The 21,143-nt window shown below is 42.5% G+C and overlaps 1 protein-coding gene across 1 annotated transcript in view; it reads right to left on the bottom strand.

The window, feature by feature from the left end:
• Positions 1-21,143, bottom strand: part of kif21b (kinesin family member 21B) — a 56,267-nt gene that overhangs the window by 4,569 nt on the left and 30,555 nt on the right. The window contains exons 13-31 of the mRNA XM_053432255.1: positions 20,951-21,089; positions 20,558-20,746; positions 20,233-20,432; positions 20,019-20,126; positions 18,526-18,842; positions 18,052-18,235; positions 17,576-17,779; positions 17,377-17,478; positions 16,876-17,041; positions 16,428-16,488; positions 14,408-14,456; positions 13,488-13,729; positions 12,295-12,363; positions 12,061-12,171; positions 5,332-5,468; positions 4,435-4,615; positions 3,971-4,135; positions 2,817-2,934; positions 2,556-2,726 (exon numbers count right to left, since the gene is read on the bottom strand). Of these exons, the coding sequence (XP_053288230.1) occupies positions 2,556-2,726; positions 2,817-2,934; positions 3,971-4,135; positions 4,435-4,615; positions 5,332-5,468; positions 12,061-12,171; positions 12,295-12,363; positions 13,488-13,729; positions 14,408-14,456; positions 16,428-16,488; positions 16,876-17,041; positions 17,377-17,478; positions 17,576-17,779; positions 18,052-18,235; positions 18,526-18,842; positions 20,019-20,126; positions 20,233-20,432; positions 20,558-20,746; positions 20,951-21,089 (2,913 nt within the window). The remainder of the gene's footprint in view (positions 1-2,555; positions 2,727-2,816; positions 2,935-3,970; positions 4,136-4,434; positions 4,616-5,331; positions 5,469-12,060; positions 12,172-12,294; positions 12,364-13,487; positions 13,730-14,407; positions 14,457-16,427; positions 16,489-16,875; positions 17,042-17,376; positions 17,479-17,575; positions 17,780-18,051; positions 18,236-18,525; positions 18,843-20,018; positions 20,127-20,232; positions 20,433-20,557; positions 20,747-20,950; positions 21,090-21,143) is intronic.

The following is a 21,143-nucleotide window of genomic DNA, read 5'->3' as shown; positions in this document are numbered from 1 at the left end:
ACGCATTACATCTACCTCACTATCTCCAGAAACTTTCCACCAGGGGGTAAAAATGTGTTAATGCTCGCCAACACCTCGGAGAGAGAAAGGCTGCACTGCTGCAACAGTTTCATAAGCGTACCCACAAAACCAGTAAGACACACATAAACTTTAAATTGTTTTTCGGGAGATATATTAAGATGTTTATCAAGCAAAGGGGAATCACTAAACTGCAGAACTGAGTAATTATAAACAAATTGTTTCACATATTCCCCCAAGAAACACACTATGGCGTATGCATTTTAACAGAGGGGGTCGCAGCCGAACAGCTTGCACAAGCATCTTGGAGCAGGCAGAGCTTCAGAGTCGACTGTAATATATTCTATTACACCCCGAGCCCCAATTTGATCTGATTACATAATCAGACATCAACTACTGCGTTAGAGAGGCTGTAAAACGGATTCCTTTGATGTTTCGCAAATTACATTATGGTCATTTACCACAGACCACAACACTGACTCCGTTGATTTAATGCTGTCTTTGAGTAAAAATAATATGTTGTCATTTTGTTTTGTTTGTTTTGGGGGGAAAAAACAAACAAAGGCTAAATAGGACTTATGCAAAACAACCTGAGAAAGTTCTGCTTAATATGCATATTACTGTGGATGCTAATAAGACAGCCACATCCACCCACAAGGTGCATTCTTATGCATTATTTACATATGCAGGCAATAGAGGGCACATAAGAGAATTCTCACACACACGCAGACACACACACAGAATGACCTTCCTCTCTAGTACCTGTGGCTGTGGTGCGTGCGGGCTCTAACGCTCTGATGTTGACACAGCTCTCTCCTGCCACATTACACATGATGACACTGTTAACGCTCTCCACAGAGCCACCACTCCGGGTCAAAGAAAGACATGGGGGGAGCCCTCCGATGGCAGGAAGCCGTCAACCAACTCAACACTCCACTGGCAACACAAGGCTTTACTTTCATAGCCGAGCGTGAGTTGGATATCGAGTTACATGCAATCTCTGCTAATAGGTGCACGGTTTAATACGGCCTGGTTTAGGATGGCTTGTCTTAATGGACCCAGAGGAACACATCGACCTGACCTGTGTGTTAGTGGAGTGAGTTTTACTTGTGAAGGGAATCACAGAGATCATCCGGCCGTCCACAATAAGACTAAAGCTAATTAACCTGACAATCCGACTGAACTTTCATTTCATTTCACTTTTTAATTCTGACATATTGTCACATTAGCCAGTGTCTTGCTGGTGCAGGTAGAGGAGTTATTACTGTAACTCAATTTTATAAAAACAGTCTGTACAGTCAAAACAAATACATGTTACCATTTCTGTCACCATTAATGTGTCACTCCCTTTCATGGATGTGGTAATTCAGGGAAAGAGTTATTCAGAAAATATCACTGCATTCAGATGGCAAAAAGTTTATTTAAATCCAACCTGAATGCAATTTTTCAAATGAATTACCGAATCTGTCGTCGTGGAACAAGATTTGAGACCAGGGCTTTCATTTCAGGTTTGACCAATCAGATTTGAGCAGGCTTTGGTGACCTGTGGGTAAGCACTGCGTGTGGAGAGCAGAAGAGGTGGAACATATTGACCGAAATGCATCGGCTATTGGCTTATTTATTTAGATAGCTGTTATAGAGATCAGCTTAAATGCCGTCTGAACTTAAACAGCTATAAAAGTATCACTGTTCATCTTCTGTGTGGAGAAACCTTCAACTTGTGTGATAAGATAAACTAGTCAGTCTGTAAACAGTGTACGATGAATGGAAGATGGAGTCTTGGCCTGGATATCTGTCTAAACTAAATTAACAGTCCCCCATAAACGCAATACAGCAACCTTTGAATTTGGCATTATCACTGACAGGAAGGATAAACCATAAATACTGTTTATAGCCCGGAGCCTCTGCCAGCACTGCATTAGCACGGTATATATTATATGAAAACTAGCTTTGCTCTCCAGATAAGGTTCAAGACATCATAAATTAAAAAGCCTCGGAGAACGAGGGGTCTCTGCATGTTTCTACCTGCAGGCTGGTGCCACATAATCTCCAGAGCAGCACTGGAGCACAGTCAAGCAGGCATTTTTAAAACTTTGATATATGAGCTACACATTAACATAAATATAAAATCCTTCTGCTTCCTGCTTAACTCTGCTGACCTCACGTTCTGTGTAGGAAGCACCAGTGTCTTGGTTTTAGAGAGCAAATGTGTTTGTATTTGTATCTTCACCAAGGAAAAAGGGCCTCATTCAACGATAAACACAAATCTTAAAATGAACACACAGACACACACACACATCCTTGTAATTCTATTTTAGTAGAACACTCAATGGCATAATGCAATTGTTAAAACTGCAATTCAAGAAACACTCATACCTTCAGATTACCCTACCTGAGCCTAACCCTAAAAGCAAATCTTTAACCTTTAACATCTGTTAAAGTGCGGACTGGTCTAAATGTCTACACTCCATAAAGTCTATGATCAAAATGATCCTCACAAAGATATTAAGTACAACTACATTTATACACACACACACCTGAGTGAGCTCCTGGTGCTCCAGATCCCATTTCTTGATGCCGTTATCTCTTGACCCGCTGAACAGCACGTCTCCCTGCACAGCCAGACACTCGATGCCGTCGTAGTGTGGCGGCTCAAAATTATGAGCTGGGCCAACATTACCCAGAGTTCCCTCTGTCACATCAAACACCTGAGGAGAGAGCAGGAGAGAAGGAGATCATGACGATCAGCACTTCAGACCCACGAGGTGGATGAAACTTGTTGAATGTGAGTTTGGTACCTTGACGTAATGATCTTTGGAGCCAGTGATTACTTGGTCTTTTCCCAACAGAGACTGTCCCACTGTCAGACACATGACGGAGCCAATGTGGCCTGTCAGCTTTCCCATGGCTTGCAACCTACTCACGCACACACACACACACACACACACACAGAGACACACACAGACAAACGCATCCAAAGGATCAGAAGCAAAAGTCTGTGAAAATCGTGGCTTGTGAGATATTCAAGGTGCCTGTATCACTGAATGAAATCACTTTCCGTCGCGCAAGTGAAGCAAAACTGCTGAGACACAGCGATGCCACAGGCAGAGACGATACTGAAGAAATATTCAATACATAATTTTTTCATTTCTGGGGGCGGTGGTTCTTATGTATCATTAAATGGGTCTGAGCCCCTTAGCGTAAACTGTCTGGTCCGATCTTTTAATAATTTCCCACTCAGAGCAAAAACTAGAATTACTGCTTTGCGGATCTATGCATCCGCCAATCAGCCAAGTTGCAGAAAATATGATCACAATCTCCCCCTTCTGTTCTTGAGTTATGGCCCCAGTATCACAGTGAAGTTGAACTGTGGTCATCATCACTTCATCACTTTATACTTTGGTAACATATTCATTCTGGGGTCTAAACGGTCACATTGGCCTCAACATTTGAAACCAGATTTCTAATCAGTTCATCTTTAGGTCCTTTGTCTGTATATGGAACAGATATCTCGAGAAATGATTTGCATCACACTTGGCATGTGTATTGTCTAAGGAAGGTGCAGTCCTGATAATGACCCATGATATGTTCAATATTAATACAATTTGATTAAATAGGTGACTAGCGCTCCCTTAATCTAAGTGCTGTTGATGAACACGACAACAGCAAGTTCACGACGAGTGATTCTCCAGTTCAGGGTTCTTTGTACTGAGGACCAACTGAACATTAAACAAACAGGTATATCTGTGCAGCATATACATATCTACATCCATGTGTAAAAGAATTAGAGGTGGCTGGAAAGACACTAACATGTATGTATGCATCATCACCTGTAATGTGATGATCTAACTTGAGTGGAGGAATTAATGAAAACATGAATGACTGACAGGATTCTTTGAATTAGTATTTGACCGAGTAGGATTGAATGAATAAAGCCATATATGAAGTGTACCTGTTGAGGTCCCACATGCGAACAATGTTCCCCGTAGCAGCGTAAAGCACAGACCCTGATGGGTTCAGGGCTATCTGGTTGATCTGGCACTCCCCCTGGGTGAACGTTATTGTGCGGGTTGTAGTACCAGCACACGCATCACCTGAAACCACCTGCCCAGACGAACTGTGGGGTAAAGACAGGCCAGACAGTGTCAGAGAGAGACAAATAAAAGGAGGAGAGGGAGAAATAATGAAATAAGAGGAAATTGAGAGAAAAGTTTAATGATCAGCAGTCTACATTTCTACATTCTCATTTCCTCTCGACGCATTTCACATCCGAATTTTACCCATTCAATTTGCGACTTATCTGCAATTCGAAACACATCAGTGAAATGAAAAAGCATAAGGGTCAAATCAAATGTCTGCAGCAATGCAGTTTTCTTGTTTTTCCCTGTTCAGACTGGTGACAGGGAGGAAACTTACGTGAGCGTGCGGACACACTTGGCAGAGTCACGAATGTCCCACACTTTGATGAAGGAGGTAGAGACAGAGAAGACCAAACCGGAGGAGGGACAGTATTTGACCGACACCACGTTGTTGGGGTGACCTTTGAGCGTGGCGATCTCCTGACCTGTGACCAGGTTCCACATCTTACATGTGCGATCTGGAGGAGGGGGAGATCAGAAAACTCTACTCAGCACAACAGGTACACATTTTGGCTTGACTTGCATATCATAATAAATAAGAGGGATAACAGATCTTTTTAATCTTGCTACTCTGGCATTGTCATCTGGTTGTTCTACCAATAGGGTTGAGACTTCAAAGGCTCAACCACTGCTCAACCAGAAGGCTGACTTTAGCGTTTAGCTCTTAGTGCTGCCGTGCAAGATACCTAATTGAAATCAAATTTTGAGAAACTCTCTAATTTGCTTTCTTTCCAGGAGTAAGATTAACAACCTATCCGTGCATGTGTGAGTGTGTGTGTCTGTGTGTGAAATATCTAGCTCAGAAGCAGTTAAAAATAACACAGCAAAGAACCTGCCTGCCGACAGCTCTGAAGTTAAATAATAAACATGTTGTGTGTCTTGTGTGTTCATTCCAAAAACTAAAAATGTGGAAGTTAACACATTTTTTTTAAGCATTGGCAGACTTTCTGCCAATGCACAGTGGGTAATTTCAAAGCTTTAAAGTATGAACGTAAACAAGAAAATGTCAAAGGCTTTAAAAAAAGCACACGAGTAATGAATAACATATAGTACAGACACATTGATAGCACACTTGTATGCAGCTATTCACGCAAGTGTAAAATACCGTTACTTTCAGAAAGTGGAATTATTAAGACATTAAGTAACACATTTACCATATAAGTGATATATGTACCTTTCGATCCAGTGAACAGCAGCTCATCTGTAGCATCCACACACAGCACTGGCTTGGAATGGCCCTCGGCTACAGAAAGACATTGAAGCGGCGCCGTCCGACCTCCCTTCACACCACCGATGGGGTTGATCACACCCCTACAGATCACACACAGTCACACTTCTGTCAGTGTCATTTCCTTTCACATCCGTGCAGATGTTCACTGATCAGCCACAACATTAAAAGCGGTAACTGGTTTTACTGTCCCGGCTGATCTGTGTTACGTTCTGAAAGACACAAGACTGATCACAAACATGCACACAGACACACAAATTAACACATGGAGACGACACAAAACCATACAAACCTAATGAGTTTACTGACTCGTACACAAGAACACACACCACTCCTATATGTCCACTTCCCCCTCCATTCCTTCTTTCTGTTGTGGAACAGCCCAATTAAAGCACTGCAGCAGTAAGAGCTGCTTTTCTATTCAACTTGTCTTTCTTAAAAACACACACACACACACACACACACACACACACACACACACACACACACACACACACACACACACACACACACACACACACACACACACACACACACACACACACACACACACACACACACACACACACACACACACACAGTTTCTCCTATATAATGTGCACTCAATCTCTCTTGCCGAATCTCGGCCCCCCCCCTCCCAATCCATGTCCCACTGACAGGCCACAGTCCCACAGAGCCCAGAGCAGTCAGCAGAGTGAGATAGAGCAGGAACAGGGTGAGAAGAAGAGGGAGGAATGTGGGAAAATTGGTCCCTGGTGGGCTTCCTAATAACACAAGTGGTGGTTAGTGTGTACGTGTGTCTATGTGTGTGTAAGTGTGTAAGTGTGTTTGAGAGAGTGAGGTAGTGCGTAAAACAGAGAAGCAGAGCCAGAGGATGTGAAGAGGGAAAAGAGAATCTGTGATTACACAGAGTTTGTGCACAGAGTGAGCAGAATGCAGCAGGGTGTGTTTGAAACTTGTCGAGTATAGCAACAAGCTCCTCTCCTCACACATACACCGATGTCGCAGTGTGACAACACACACACACACACACAAACACACATATATAAATACACGTAAAATACAAAATTGAACACAGAAGCTTTATAACTTGTGTATCTTTTGACAGCGCATAAAACGCCAACCAAGATTTCATGCAGGTCTCACAAAAAAAAGAACCAACTTGCACAGAATAAGCTCAAAACAATTGTTAATGACAGTCACAGCCCGGTCGACCAATTGCAAAGCAACTCAAAAAGAAACCACAGCACAGCGTCCTGAGACATCATCATCACCACATGCAGCATCCCTTCTCCGCCAGTCAGGGGGGAGCTGACTCTCAGTTCAGCCCCCCCACAGCCAAATTGCCTCTCGGGACCCAGGGATAAGGGAGGTTGCGGTACGTGTGGGTAAGTGGAGCGATGTAACAATTTAACAACATAAGTCAGACTTCCAGCTACTGCAGAGCCTGCGGTGGCAGGTGTAGGGAGTGAACCCAGCATCAAATACAATCTGTCTCACTCTCTTTTTGGTCCAATAGTACTTTAAAAAGAGGGCTGATTTCAAACGTGATTCAGCTTTGATTAGAAAAAGAAAAGAAAAAATTTACATATGAGCATCTTAGTACTACGATGTTTGATGAATGGAAAAAAAGGGAGGAAAGATTTGAGGAGATAGCTGAAGAAGAATTTTGGAGGTTACATTTGAATGAACCTTATTTCCCTTTAGGATGTTAACCAATTCATGTCTGAGGAAGGTTGGGAGCTCTATCTTCACTAGTCAGGATGGAAATTCAGTTAATCACATCGTCGATGCCCTGGTGTTCTAGCAATAATTTATATTTAAATGTATGTAAGAATTTTGATAATTAATCATTTCACCATATCTTATTACAGCCATTAGTCGAACTTTGTACTTTGTCGAATACTTTATTTTACTGCAGTGTCTCTTTTTTCTAAATAATATGCTGCATTAAAAAAATATGGCCAAATGCAGCAGTCTATTTCTTAACACTTAGTGCCATTACAAATAGTAGAAATTGTTCCCTTTCCATCAGCGCCAGTGAGATATCATGGTGTGCCGTGTAATGCACTATATAAGAGCTGCTAATGGATGTTTCAGGGCCAAGAGCCTAGAGACCCGCAGTTTAATATAAACATGGAGGGAGATCAGTGTGTGTGCTCTTTGCAGTACAAAAGAGAAAACAGGCCGAGAGGGGAGAGCTGCATCTATTTGTGTGATGATGCCACGCAAACAGGAAGCACTGGTCAGAGTGAAGAGGACATTTTGTTTGTATCATTAATGATGCACCTAAAGCAACAACATTAAAAGCGGAAGCTGGATTTAATGCTGTGGCAGACCTGATGTATAATTGCATTGTATTTGTCTCTAATGAATAGTTTGATAGTTCGGGAAAAAAGCCTATTTTCTGTATTATTGACAGTCTGATGAGAAGATGAACACCACAGAAGAAAATAGTGTTAGAATTAACGTTATTTAATTTAAAGCTAGGGTTGGTAATCCTGGAAAAGCTAGCAAGAGAATGCAGCAAATGCATCCCATCCCCTCCCATCAGCCCTATCGTCAAAGCTAGCACCAAAAACACATGAACGTGCACCGACTGGCAAATGCTGGAAGAAGACTTGTGTGTGACTCGCTAACTTCTGACTTTCCTCTCTGCTTCAGCTGTGTGTGTCTCTCCGGCTGAAGACTCCGGTCGAGTGCACCGAGAGTACAAGCTGGGTGCAGGCAGGCAGGCAGGCAGGCGGGTTAGTGGCGTCAGGTGTGACGAATAATTCTTTCATCCGAACCGAGTGTCATCGTTATCACAGTCCTGCGAGAGCAACGGACACTATTTTCCATTGATGACTTTCGGGGCAACAATTCTAGCAAATTCCCAACCCTACCTTTGAGGTCTTTATGCTAAGCTGTGCTTAATAGCTAGTGGTGTATTTAGCTCATGAATATGAAATTGTTATCGATCCTCTCGTCTTAATTTTGGCAAGAAAGCCAATATGTATACCTGCCAAATTATCACCCCTCTATTCTTTTGGGGTTACATACTCTATTATACATATTTATCAAGTGACTGACTAGGATTTCCGAAGAGTTGAATAGTAGAAATATTGAATGGTGATTCGTCATGAGAGGGTTTTGGCAACATTTCATGTTGGTTTTTTAACAGCCTGTAAAAAAGGGATGAGGTTCATTCAGGTCTTCCGTGCAAACAACCCACCAGAGAAACACAACATCACACACTTGTGTCATGAAAGCCAGGTGTGGTTAAAACATGCACCACCACGACCCCCACTCGCAAGAGGGAGGTAAAGGAGGAGCAGGAGGTGGAGGTGGAGAGGGCGGGTGAGGCACAGAGCACTGGTGGAGACGAGATGACACCAGGTGAAGTTACCAGGCAAATGGGGAAAAAACAGAGAGCGACAGACACAGTTCCTCTACCTGAGCACCTCGGAGAGCGAGGAGTCGCTGTCATCCGACCTGGAGGCAGAAGAGGAGCAAGGAGAGGGAGGGGCAGGGCGGGGCAGGAAGAGGAGAGGGTTAAACACGATAAGGGAAGACAGAAGGGTTACTGGCAAAGGGTTAAAGGAAGGAGGAGTGACTAGAGGGGTTTAAGATAAAAGCAGTGAGCAAACTGGCAGGAAAGCTCAGTCCAGAGTAAAGCTTGTTCAGTGATGATCGGACTGTTTGCCTTGAAATGAGCTTCTCTTCCAACATAACATTGAACAGGCTGTATTCTTGACCAGCGTCTACAGATGTTGTCCTTGGTACAGCATGTTTACTGTAGGTAAACCCACGTTAAGCAATGGCTGGTTTAGTTGAGTTGAACTAGCGGTTTTGACAGCTAATATTAAAAGGTTAAAAGGTTGAAGAAACAGAAATCCAATATTTGGAGAAATATGCTTATTCTCGCCAAGAGTAAGCTGAGAAGCTGGATACCATTTTCATGTCTAGTTGTTCAGTTTAAAGTGACAGCAAGCAGCTTATTAGCTCAGCTTAGCATGAAGACTTGAAACTTCTTCATCACACTCTGTTTATCAAGGAATTAAACAAACCAACACAATAAGAAGTGTTAATTAGTGAGGTTTAGAAATTAGCAGCTGCTTCACATTCAGCCCAGAGACATGACAGTGGTGTCAGTGTCATTATTCTTATCTAGCAAATCCTGGGTAAGAAAGCCAATTAAGCATATTTCAAAAAATGTCAACAATTTAAAAAAAATTTAGTAAAACAGTTATTGAGAGAAAAAGAGAAGTAGTGAAGGAGGAAGCACTGAAGCCAGGACAACCACACACAGAGGTCCAAGACATGGACATTACAAATTAGACATGCACTCGATTCTGTCCTCTGCGTATGACTCCCATAATGTCAGTGTCCCCTGCTGCATCTACTCTTTCCAGCCACGAGGTCATTAGTACAGAAAAGGGTTCAAAGCAAACAGGGTTAAAAGAAGGAAAAATCCATTCGCTTGGAAGATAAGGATATCAATCAATCTCACAGACAAGCTTGTCACAGCCGTGGAGGGAGTAAATCCAGACCACACCCATACCTTTGCCATAGCTACAAGGTATAGAGGCTGCTATGTGTGCCGCAGTGCAATAACAGTGTTATTATATTGTAAATATTTTATAGCCTGGGGTTTGTCACCGTGGGAGCCTGTGCGTTACCCTCTGAACAGGAACGGTTCTGGAAATGTCTGGAGGGAACAATGCTGTTAAAAGGTGACAGAAGTTTCTTGCTATTTACTGTCTGCACCACATACTGAACGCCATTAGCATATTGATATCTGACTCTCGGGACAAACTCTTTTTTTAGAAGTGCAAATGTATTGAGAAGATTTCAAACAGGAGCAGGGATGCAAAGTGTTATCATTCGAAAGGAGGCAAGAAACTCCCAGTTTATAATTAACATTTCTTATTCTTATGTGTCTTTCAGATCCGTCTGCTTAAATATGAATTAGTCGGAAAAACTAAAAACCTAGTGCATCCACACATTCACAATCAGAAAGAAGAGCCTACTGCATTTTTCATAAGTTTTCGGAATTTGCAAAGATGTACTTGAAAACATCATTATTTTCTTTTTTTGCGTGGCAGACAGCTTCTCATTTGACTCCCAATTACACAGAATTCACACAGACGATCCAAACTAATTATTATTTTAATAAATCAGCTTCGCTTGTCTGTGGGTTTAAGATTGTCAGTATGAATAAAGTGGCAGAGTTAGGTCAGTTTGTGTGATGTAAGGACAAGGAAACAGAAAATAATTAAAATTAAATTATGATGGTTTAAATTAAAATAATTAAAAAACATTTACGCCACAGACACCTCACATAAAGTGCAAATGTTAAAGGGATGTTAATGTCTTTCTTCAAAACACAACAATGCCAATGCAAAAAGAAAAAAACTAGTTCTTCTTCCTCTGTCCTGTTGAATCTTCTCCTGTTGGAACCTCATAAAAGAAAATCCAACATCATAAACATCTTCCCACACTCTCAGCCAGTCAATTAAAAATGGCTACCATTGACAACAGCTGCATGGAGGATGACTGGCGCCACCTCATCTACTACCCCTGCTCCTGATAATGAGGAGGCACAGGGTTCAGCGCACACAACACTTACCAATATTCATACTCGAGTACAAAAACACGACCACCTAGCTCACTTCACACGGCATCCTCGCCGATCCTCTCTAACGATTAGAGGTCGATAAAGCTGCGAAATGTTCAGTATATTAATAAAGATACAAAGCAGACAACTTCGCCTGCGCAGCCAAACGCTGGCTTACATTAACGGCTGAAAGATTGAATCGATTGTTACCGGGAAAGGAAAAAGGGCCAGTAGCTCATTCCAGACTCAGCAGCTCTCATTCTACATTCTGTAGATACGAGACTTTGGACTGTGCAACTGTGTCTGTTGTGTTCATTTACCTTTATGCATGTAAATAGGATGGCGGAGCATTATAAGCTCGTTCAACAGAACATCGAAACTAACTAACCCTGAAAAATGACCAAGAATTCAAACAGTCTTCCCTCAAACTACATTTTTCATTATCTTTTTTTCAGGTCTGTTTTTATTGGATACAATCCGATGGTGTTTGACGTTCTCTTGCCAAACCGTAAATCTTACATATCAGGACGTTTCTATCCGAGCCGCCTTCCTCCTCCCTTGCGTTTGTTTCCTAGAAATGATGTATGGATTGGAAATAGTGTAATTACACCTTGTTGCTAGTGTTGCTAAATGCATCTCTGAGAAGCCTGTCATTGTGGTTTGGATGATTCGACCAACAATGTCTCCTGAGAGTGTTTTACACCTGGATTCTGTGAATGTTTACACCATCTGCTCCCCTCCCCCTCCACCAGACTGTACACTGCCAGATGAAAATTCTTTTGGTTTCAGGGTGGGATTCATTGGGAGATAAACATTTGGAATAGCGCACTTTAACGAGGCTCATCTACACCACAGACAAAAGCACTGTGCTCTCAATAGGCCTGAACTTCAGCGCCTGTAAAGACCTTAAACATATGGAATAAAACAAAAGAAATAGAAAGAATGGTTCAAAGTGCAACTGAATTGATTATGAGTATGTGTGTAAAGAAAGGTATGTGTGTAAAAAAAAGGTGTGTGTGTGTGTGTGTATGTGTGTGTGTGTGTATATATATGTATATGTGCAGGAGTGCACTCACTTGTCCAGGGCAGAACCTTGGGTTTGGTTGCTGGTGAGCCTTGAAAAGACGTTGCGGTCGGTCCTCGTCCTCAGAGGAGGGGAGGAGGGGGGGGTGTAGCCGTCAGTGGGCCTGATACGGGGAGGGAGGAAGATGGAGGTTAGGGATTACAACAATGGCTGCATATCACATTACACAGTCACACTATGCATCAATTTGCTTGAAGAGTAGCTTGAATTTGAGCGTAACATTTACCTGAACGAGCGGTCGTAAGATTTCCTCCTCGTTATAGGAGAAGTGTCATAGCCCCGAGACTGCCTGGGACTGACACACACACAAACACACAAGCAAACTAAGCAGATTTCCAGGGGGGGTGCATGGTATCAATGGCATTTCTAGCAGACTAATGCAGCTCACAGACTAATTTCTTTAAATATCAAATCACACACAACCAGGCTTCCCAGCCCTAAGGAGGGATGTGCATTTCACTGTCTTCTCCCTAAAGCCGTTTTATAACCTTAAAAAAAGTCAGGCTTCTTGTTGTGGTTGTTAGTTTGGAAATGTGCAGTGGAATATTAGTAGGGGGTATGTTTAAAATTCTTGTTTAGTCCATAATTCGGAAGTATAACAAAACAAAATGTTTTTCACTCCAGTTCAAGTATTTGTTAAATTCCTCAGGGTGTTGTGGTAATGCAATTACCCTCATGTTTACAGTTCGTTACTTGTTTTATGCTTAGCTGCAATTTTTCATGTGCTTCAGCAAAACGCATGTTTCGCATCAGTGGGATTTGAGATGAAGGTCTGTAACTAATGAAGATACAGTCTTGATTCCTGAACAGGAACAGAATATATGGAGTACGTCTTTCAGTCGCTCAACTAATTTGACAAAATATCCAGACACATACTGGGCCAACTGCAATGCCGTGTACACAGTGTACATTGCAAAAGTGCTGAAATGTAGTTTGCTAGTACAGTACAGTGATGAAAACATAAGTAATATATACATTTGGTATATATTACTAGTATTTGTTGTTACTGTCAACTAACGTTTGTGATTGTCAACTAAAAGTAAAAAATTGTTCAGGGAACAGGTAAAAGAAAACGATTCATGGCTGATTGTGGGCTAAGAATGACGGAGAAATGGTGGAAGTTTCAGCTAAAAGTGTGATAATGGTTGTGGAGTCGATGAAGGAGGCTTGAGCTCCTCTAATAGTCCTGAGGAGGTGTTGGACATAAAAGGAGATCTGTGCAGAAAGTGCTTCACCCTGTGCAGCGCTGCAGGAATCATGACTTGTGAGGAGTTGTCAGAATGCAATGATGCAGAAAAACAAGAGCCAGGCCTCCTGATAATTCTCCCTTCCTGGTAACACTCGAAGAGGATTGGTGCGCTTCATCTGAGTTATCATTATTTCTTTACCTCTGCAGTTCAAATACAGTTCATGACTTACAAGGTGTGTCCCCTGACAGGCAGACTGATGGTGCGCGATGCCCTCTCCCTGTGGTAAGGGTCTCGCACAGACAGGCTGAGTCCCAGGCTCCCTGTCACCAGACTCAGGCCGTCCTCCTGGATGTCGGTGAGCGAGGCCAGGGATTTGGTGATGTGCTGCTTGCTGCCTGATGAGGGATCCAGTGTTGGACCCAAATGCTCTGCAGACACCGCCTTCATCTGAGCCGACAGACGGGGCTCCATCTGGGTGAGAAATGTGCATCGTTTGTTTTATCAGAGAAGATAGAATGAAATGAGGAAGAAGGAGGACAGCCGGTTCAGAAACTGGGAGAATAAAGATAAAGGCCTGAATTTAATTAAGGCACAAGAGGAAATTAAGAGAAAGCAAGCAAATATTGAAAAAAAAAGACAAAAGGGAATATGGAAACAGCAGAACAAACAACATAGAAAAGAAAAAGCTGCAATTGAAGGGTCAAAATAAGGCTTGATGGAGGGAAACTGAAACTGAAAGCATAAGAAAGAGTAGAGTGTTGCATTAACAACACAAATTAGGAGGGATTGGTGTCATCAGGGCTTCATCCAACTATACATCATGCTTATATTGCCTCCTTGTGGTAGTACTCAGGAATAGCAGCTACTCAGACAAACTGAGGTGTGTGAACAATTTCGGGTAAACGTTCAAAAAACACTTTTAACATCATCATATAGTTTCATAGCGGTCTGACAATTCTGGGTACTGTAAAAATGTATCCCCTGATGTTTCGCGAACTGACACTAAAGGAACTATGAAGAAAATACACAAAGTAGTAATAAAATCTGGTAAAACAGTAAAATGATCTATTTATATCCAGTCTTTCTTTATGTCTGCGACATCTGTGGCTGAGCTTAGTAACATCTGTGCACTTCAATAAGCAGCTTTACCTTTGTCTTGAAATCCTCTTGGCTGTTGGATTCTTTTATTTGAGAAACACTGTGGAAAGAGAGACAAGGGGAGTCAAGTTAACAAAGAGACATGAGAAAAGACCTGCGTGTTTTTCAGATGAAATTTCTACCGAATCAAAACTAAGTAGGATTTATTAAAAACAGATGATTTTAACAATGAGATGGATAATTCACTTCGTGGCAGGGTAGCTATAGTTAAAATGAATGTTCTGCCCAGAGTTAACTTTGTGAGTTCGATGCTCCCCCTTCCTCCGCCCCCGCAATACTGGTGCAAATTACAATCGGCTATAACAAAATTTATTTGGCGAGGTAAACGATCCCGCATTAATCTCACTACAATGCAGCGGGAGAGACAGGCTGGTGGTTTGTCTCTCCCGAACTTTAAATTTTATAAGTGGGCCTTTACACTTCGACCTTTATTAACGTGGTTCCGACCTAACGCTCAGGTATCATGGTGTGCTCTGGAGGAGCAGATACTAGCACCATATTCGTTTGCTACCTTTTTGCATTCTAACATCTCAATCCAACAATGTCGTTTAAAATTTGGCCCTATGATTTCTTATTTGTTATTTGTTTGGAGGAGGGTGGAGAAGATAGCTGGTTGCTCTTCTGGATGGGGCCCACATTCCCCGATATTTAGCAACGATAGATTGTTGATTGGAGGCCAACACATTCGTTTTCCTGACTGGGAAAGGAAAAACATTTACACACTTAAGGATATCTTTGGGAAAGAAGGGTTACTTTCCTTTCAGGACATTTGTATTAAATATGGTGTAATGCGTACCTCTTTTTTCTTTTATTTACAACTGCGATCTACCTTACAAAGCAGTGGTATTTCTCTGCAGAGCCCTCTTGAAACACACCCAATCCGCAAATTATTTGACTCTGCTGGAGGCACGAGTGGTTTTGTTTCAAGACTTTATTGGTCTGTTCTGCAACACTCTTACAGACCTCTGGCATTAGATAAAATATGGAGAAAAGATATTCCAAATCTGAAGACTACATTTGACTGGGGTAGAGTATGGGTTGATGTGAGGTTAGCATCCAGAAATCCTGACCATCAACAAATTCACTATAATTATATACATAGAGTATATTTTACTCCTAGAAGGCTTCATCTGATGAAAGTTATAAATGATTCTACATGTACGTTATGTTCCTCCAAAGCGATCGGCAGCTTTTTTCATATGTTTTGGGAGTGTACACCTGTGGCAGAATTTTGGAAAATGATCTCCTTGAATCTATCTAAGTTGTTTAATATTAAGTTGCCTTGTTTGCCTGCTACATTCATTTTAAATGATTTATCAGGACTGGGGTTGACCCTGGACAAGAGGAAAGCGTTGTTGGCGGGATTCACTGCTGCAAAAAAACTTGTTGCTACACGCTGGAAACCTCCACACTCACTTTCTTTCCGAGCATGGATTTTAACATACTTGGACATTGTCTATTTAGAACTGTCAACAGCTCGAGTACATGGAGCCAAAGAATCCGCTATAAAGGCCTGGGAATCGCTCCTAACTGTCCTCCGTGCGCTTCAACTGTAATATGTGATTAAGGTTTCTTTAGGAAGCTGGATCCGGGATGTGGGTGGTTTATGTTTGGGATAGTTTTATTTTATTTTATTCATTTATGTTATTTTATTTTATTTTATTTCCCTGTGTTTTATTACATACATATGTTATTGTTTTTGTATTAATGACCTATTGTATATTTGTGTTTGTTTATTTAATATTTTCATATATATATATTTTTTCTATTTTACTATTGGACTTATTCCTAGTTATTATTTTTCCTTTATTGTTTACCTTTGTGTGTCTATATACATTGACAGGTATGAGTACATGTGAATGTATATGTTGTTATTGATTACTGTAACATTGATCTGTACCTTGCTACATTTCTCAGTAAAATAAAAAGTTGATCACAAAAAAAACAATGAGATGGATGTTGTTTGAGGGGGGTGTTGTGTTGTGTGGGCGAGCAGGCTCTGCAGTCTCACCTGCTGTCAGAGGCTTGGCTGACCTCAGAGGGCTCCTCGTCTGTGCTGGTATAACCGTTTTCTGGAAGCAGACAAAACCCACAACACGTCAAGTCCACAGTACATCATACGCCGCCACAACCTACGAAGCTGGTTAAACTCATCATTTTCAGTTTTCTAATCAGAATTACATGCATCAAAACATAACTGAAGAGTGACACAGTGAAAAGCACGATTACAGGTACATGTTAACTCTCCATTTGGTACTGTATTACAGATGTGCTGCATGGTTTACTGCCAGTCAATATGGTTGAAAAGATAATAACAGCCTTTTTCAAGTTTTATACACAAACTCTGATTCCAAAATGAAGCTCACAAGTTGTGTTGTTTTTTGGGTAACAAAACAACACAAACCCTGAAAAGAGAAAAAAAAAGGTCTACACAAAGACATTCAAAAATCTCTCCTCACCCTGCTGTGCATTGTGGATGAGAGCCTGGAGTTCAGGAATGTACTCGGCCTTTTCTCGCAGAGCATCAAGGATCATGTGATTGTGGGACGAGCCAATCACGTCCGTCTGTCTCAGTTGGCCCTCGAGCAGTCTGATCTGAGACTCCTTCTGGGCCACTTGTAAACTCTGCACACACACACACACACACACACACACACACACGCACACACACACACACACACGCACAGACAGACAGACAGACAGACATAACCAGAGGTTTAAGACATGCCCAGATACAGTAGTGTTACACTAACTTTTTGACCAGTTGTTACTCTCGTAATATCTTGTAACACAAAGAGTCACCACTAGATGGCACTGCAACCATCCATATAAGTAGCACACAATGACAGTATTCAAATATAATTTTCAGTTTAAAGATGGCAAACCTACTGAAAAAGATCACACATGACCATATTTATTGTAACAATACCTCAACATATGCAATTTTTCGGTTAACACACCTTGTCAATTGAGGCCTTCAGGAAGTGGTCCAGCAGGTGGCGTGCCTCAGCCAAGGAGCAAGAGCTGATCACCACAGAGGTGTCTACCGAGTCCAGCTCATCCTGCAGGAGAACACAAAATAAGAAGTCATTTGACTTCTTATTTTGCACAATACTCTGAAACTTGCGGGTGTATGTATGGATGTGTATGTGTGTGTACCTTGGTCTCCTCTATCTGTACAATGGTGGCCTGGCAGTCAAACAGGCTGTCATTGACGTAGTCTATGTTGGCGTTCAGCACCTCGATGTCCTCATTAATTTCCAGTAGGAGGCGGTCCTCTGCTTCTGGTCCCTCCCCATCTGCCATTAGCACCTCCCTTTTATGTGACAGTGCTTCCTGCTGGGCCGTCAGCTCCTCTCGTTTCTGACTCGACGAAATACAGAAGTACGCACAGCGGGGGGGTTAAAACAAGCGATTATGCAGAGTGTATCTATAAAGTGAGGAAAGACGCTCCTGCTTCACTTTGGATTCACTTAGTGAGGTGACATGTGCCAACAAAGCTGCTGATGTAACTTCGAGACGAGCTCTGATGCTTCAACACCACACTGCCCGCCTTTCCTTTAAATCCCTTAACAATTCAAACAACAGGCTCTATCCACCTCTATCTACAGTCACGGAGCCAGTGCTGCTCCTACCTTGATCAGGCGATCCATATCAGACTCCATGTTAGAGATGGTCATCCTCTGCATGACGATGTCCAAGATGCGCCGTTCCAGGGTTTGCCACTTCTGACGGGCTGACTTGGAGAAGCTGCTGGTTCTGCCTGCTGTTCCATTAATGGCCTGGAGGGCCGGCTTCCTCTGCAACTTCTTCCTGCTGCTGGAAAGAGATAAAGAGATGGGAGAGGTGATGAGAGATGGAAATCAGCAGCCACTGACAATGACACGCTTTGAAAATGTAACATAATGAAATGGTGTTGTATAGATTCTATTTATTATAAAAAGAAACTGAGTTTAAGTGTCCTCTGACTCCTTAAATGGTTCACAAATTTCCAATGAAATAAAATGTAAACTTTATCAATTAAATTAAAGGTCAACAGCTTCGATACTGACTGTCTGTTAACTGACAAGTGAATACAGAGTCATTAAACACATTCCAGCCAGTCTTACCCAATGATCCTGGTTCCATCCATGCTACCCTCGCTCTCTCCCAGGTATCCCATCACATTGTTCTTGTTGTTCCACTGTCTCACCAGGCCGCTCACCGACCTCCCCGTGTCTGGTTCGGAGCTGCTCGCCGTGGTGCTGGCTGATAGCTCAGCTCCAGAGTCTGTACCCAGAGAGGCCTGGTTCCATCGGGCCACGCGTCCTGCCACGCGGTCTGACATGGGCTTGGCCAGGCGCCGCAGGGCCGTCACCTCCTGCGTCTTCCTGCGCAGCACCATCTCCTGCTGCCGCTTCTGAGACTCCAGCGCCCGGATCTGGTACTGAGGGATAACAGAGGAGACACAGCTCTTTAATGTGTCTACAACTGTGTCGACTTAATCTCAATTCTTTGCTGCTGTTCACATGGTCATTACATTACCGAGGTTGATATATAATCTTTTTGCATAATAGTCTTACAAGGTGCTGATGATAAAAGGATTTAAAGTTTAAATACTAAATAACAGGATTATGATTGAGCCCCACAGCATGACAGTATAAATGTTTTCATGCTGATTAATAATCTCTCTACTCCAGGAAACTACAAATAAAGATGGAAATCTATACGAGTACAGTTCGTACTGATCTTCCTGAAGTGATATCCACAATCTGTGAGCAGAGTTAGTGTTAGACCTCACTATACTGAATTGTTTTTTTAAGCGCAGGCTTGTAACTTTCACTATGCAACAGCGCCCTCTGCAGCTACACATGATAAATTCTGTTAAGCTCTGTGTCCGAGGAAAAACTTGGTTTTGGTAAACAGAAAAATCTAAGCCCATCAATGTTGGCCTGATCTCAGAATCTGTCGTCCCAATCACTGAACTGAAACTCAACTGAACAGTGGATATTACCCAAGATCCCCAGCATCCTAAAACTAACGAGCTGCCGCTGTAACAAATACACCAAACTTTGTTCTTAATTCTTGATATTTTAAAAGACTTCTAAATCTTTGTAACTGATCTACAGCTCTGCATAACTCTCAAACCTACTGGGCCTGACTATTATCAGATAGACACTTCTTACAAGAGATTGTAACTTCTCACCAAAGCTGCATAGGGAAAGAACAGGCTTCCAGGGTGAAGAGAGGGAATGAGAGAGGCTTCATTCTCATCAAAGTCTTTTTGAAGCTACTTTGAGCTAAAAAAGTTGCATAGTGCTGCCTTATATACACTTGTGAAGTTTTAATTTGGAGCATGATGTGTAAAATTGATTAAATATATATCAAATGTATTCATAACTCTGCTCAGTTTCTTATTCTCAGCTATCTCCTAAAGATTGTACAATAATTGTATTGGTGTGTGTGGCATGAGAAACCTGAACCTACAGCGGAAAATTGTGAGTTTGTGTGCAAAATATTTATTGTGGCTCAAGTATCTGGTTTGTAGTCGTACTTTGTGGAGTACAAAAATGCTAACAGCAATATGAGAACAAATATATCTCTGCACAACATGCAGACTGACCTCCTGGCGTCGCTGCTCCTTCTTGAGTTGGGCGATCTCACGGTTCCTCTTCGCCTCCATCATCCTCCTCCTCTGCTGCTCCTCCTTCATCTGCTTCATCAGAGTCACCTGGAAACAGCACAAAGGTCAGTCTCTTAACTGACGTAGTTTGAGCATTTCCTGCTCGTAAGGTTCAGTTTTATTCACACCCCCACTCTCCTTTCGCTGCCCGTACCTTGGCTTTCTTCATGTCGTTGACCTCCACTTGGAGTTTCTTCAGCTCCCGTTCATACCTCCCCTGGTTCTTGACGAGACGTGCGTGCTCCTTCTGAGCAACTTGCAGCTTCATCAGGTCACGGTTCATCTCCTTAAGACGCTTCTCGTACTCCTGCTTGATCCGGCTCGCCTTCTCCTCTGTGTAGTTCTCCATGGACACTGTGGAGCCATGACACAATGTTGATTACATGACCCTTTTAACGTTTCCACTGATCACCCAACCTGCTAACGGTTCTACAAATTCCTCAACCATATCTGTAAACTACAAATCCCATGGTGCTCACTGAGGTTCTGCAGCACACGGTCTCTCTCCAGCTGAGTGTCTCGGATCTTGTTCTGCAGAAGGATCAGCTTCTCCTCGTACTGCAGCTTGAGCATCAGCAGCCTCCGCTGACTGTTCTCCAGCTCGTCTATCAGCTTCTGCTTGATCTCGATCTCACAGGTCAGGTCGGCCAGGTCCGCCTGGAAGTTAGCTGCCGGTTGGAGGGGGCAAAGGTCAGAAACACATTTTTATGTGTTGTGTATTTATATTGGCATCATGTCTCATGTTTTTTTTAAAAGGTTCAAAAGGTCTTGTGACAGAGACGCAAACAAATGAGGACGAGCTGTCAGAAAAGAGAACAGAAATGGGAAAGAGGTCAGGTCCCTGTGTGTTGACGTAGCTGTCAGATTCTCACCTTTCTCCTCCGAGTCCGAGTCTGAATCCACCAGGCTCTCGTCGCTGTCAAACTCGTCCTCCTCCTCCCTACCCTCCTCCTCCTCCTCCCCCTCATCTTCATCACAGCCGCTCTCCTCCTGCAGCGGAGACATGATGTCCTACACAGACACAGACACACACACAAACACTGATTTTATACTTGACTCGTTTGG

Source organism: Pleuronectes platessa, chromosome 2 (genome assembly GCF_947347685.1).
Source record: "Pleuronectes platessa chromosome 2, fPlePla1.1, whole genome shotgun sequence".
NCBI classification, from domain to species: domain Eukaryota; kingdom Metazoa; phylum Chordata; class Actinopteri; order Pleuronectiformes; family Pleuronectidae; genus Pleuronectes; species Pleuronectes platessa.
Note: the sequence above shows the minus strand (reverse complement) of the source record. Positions and strands in the feature narration are given on the sequence as shown.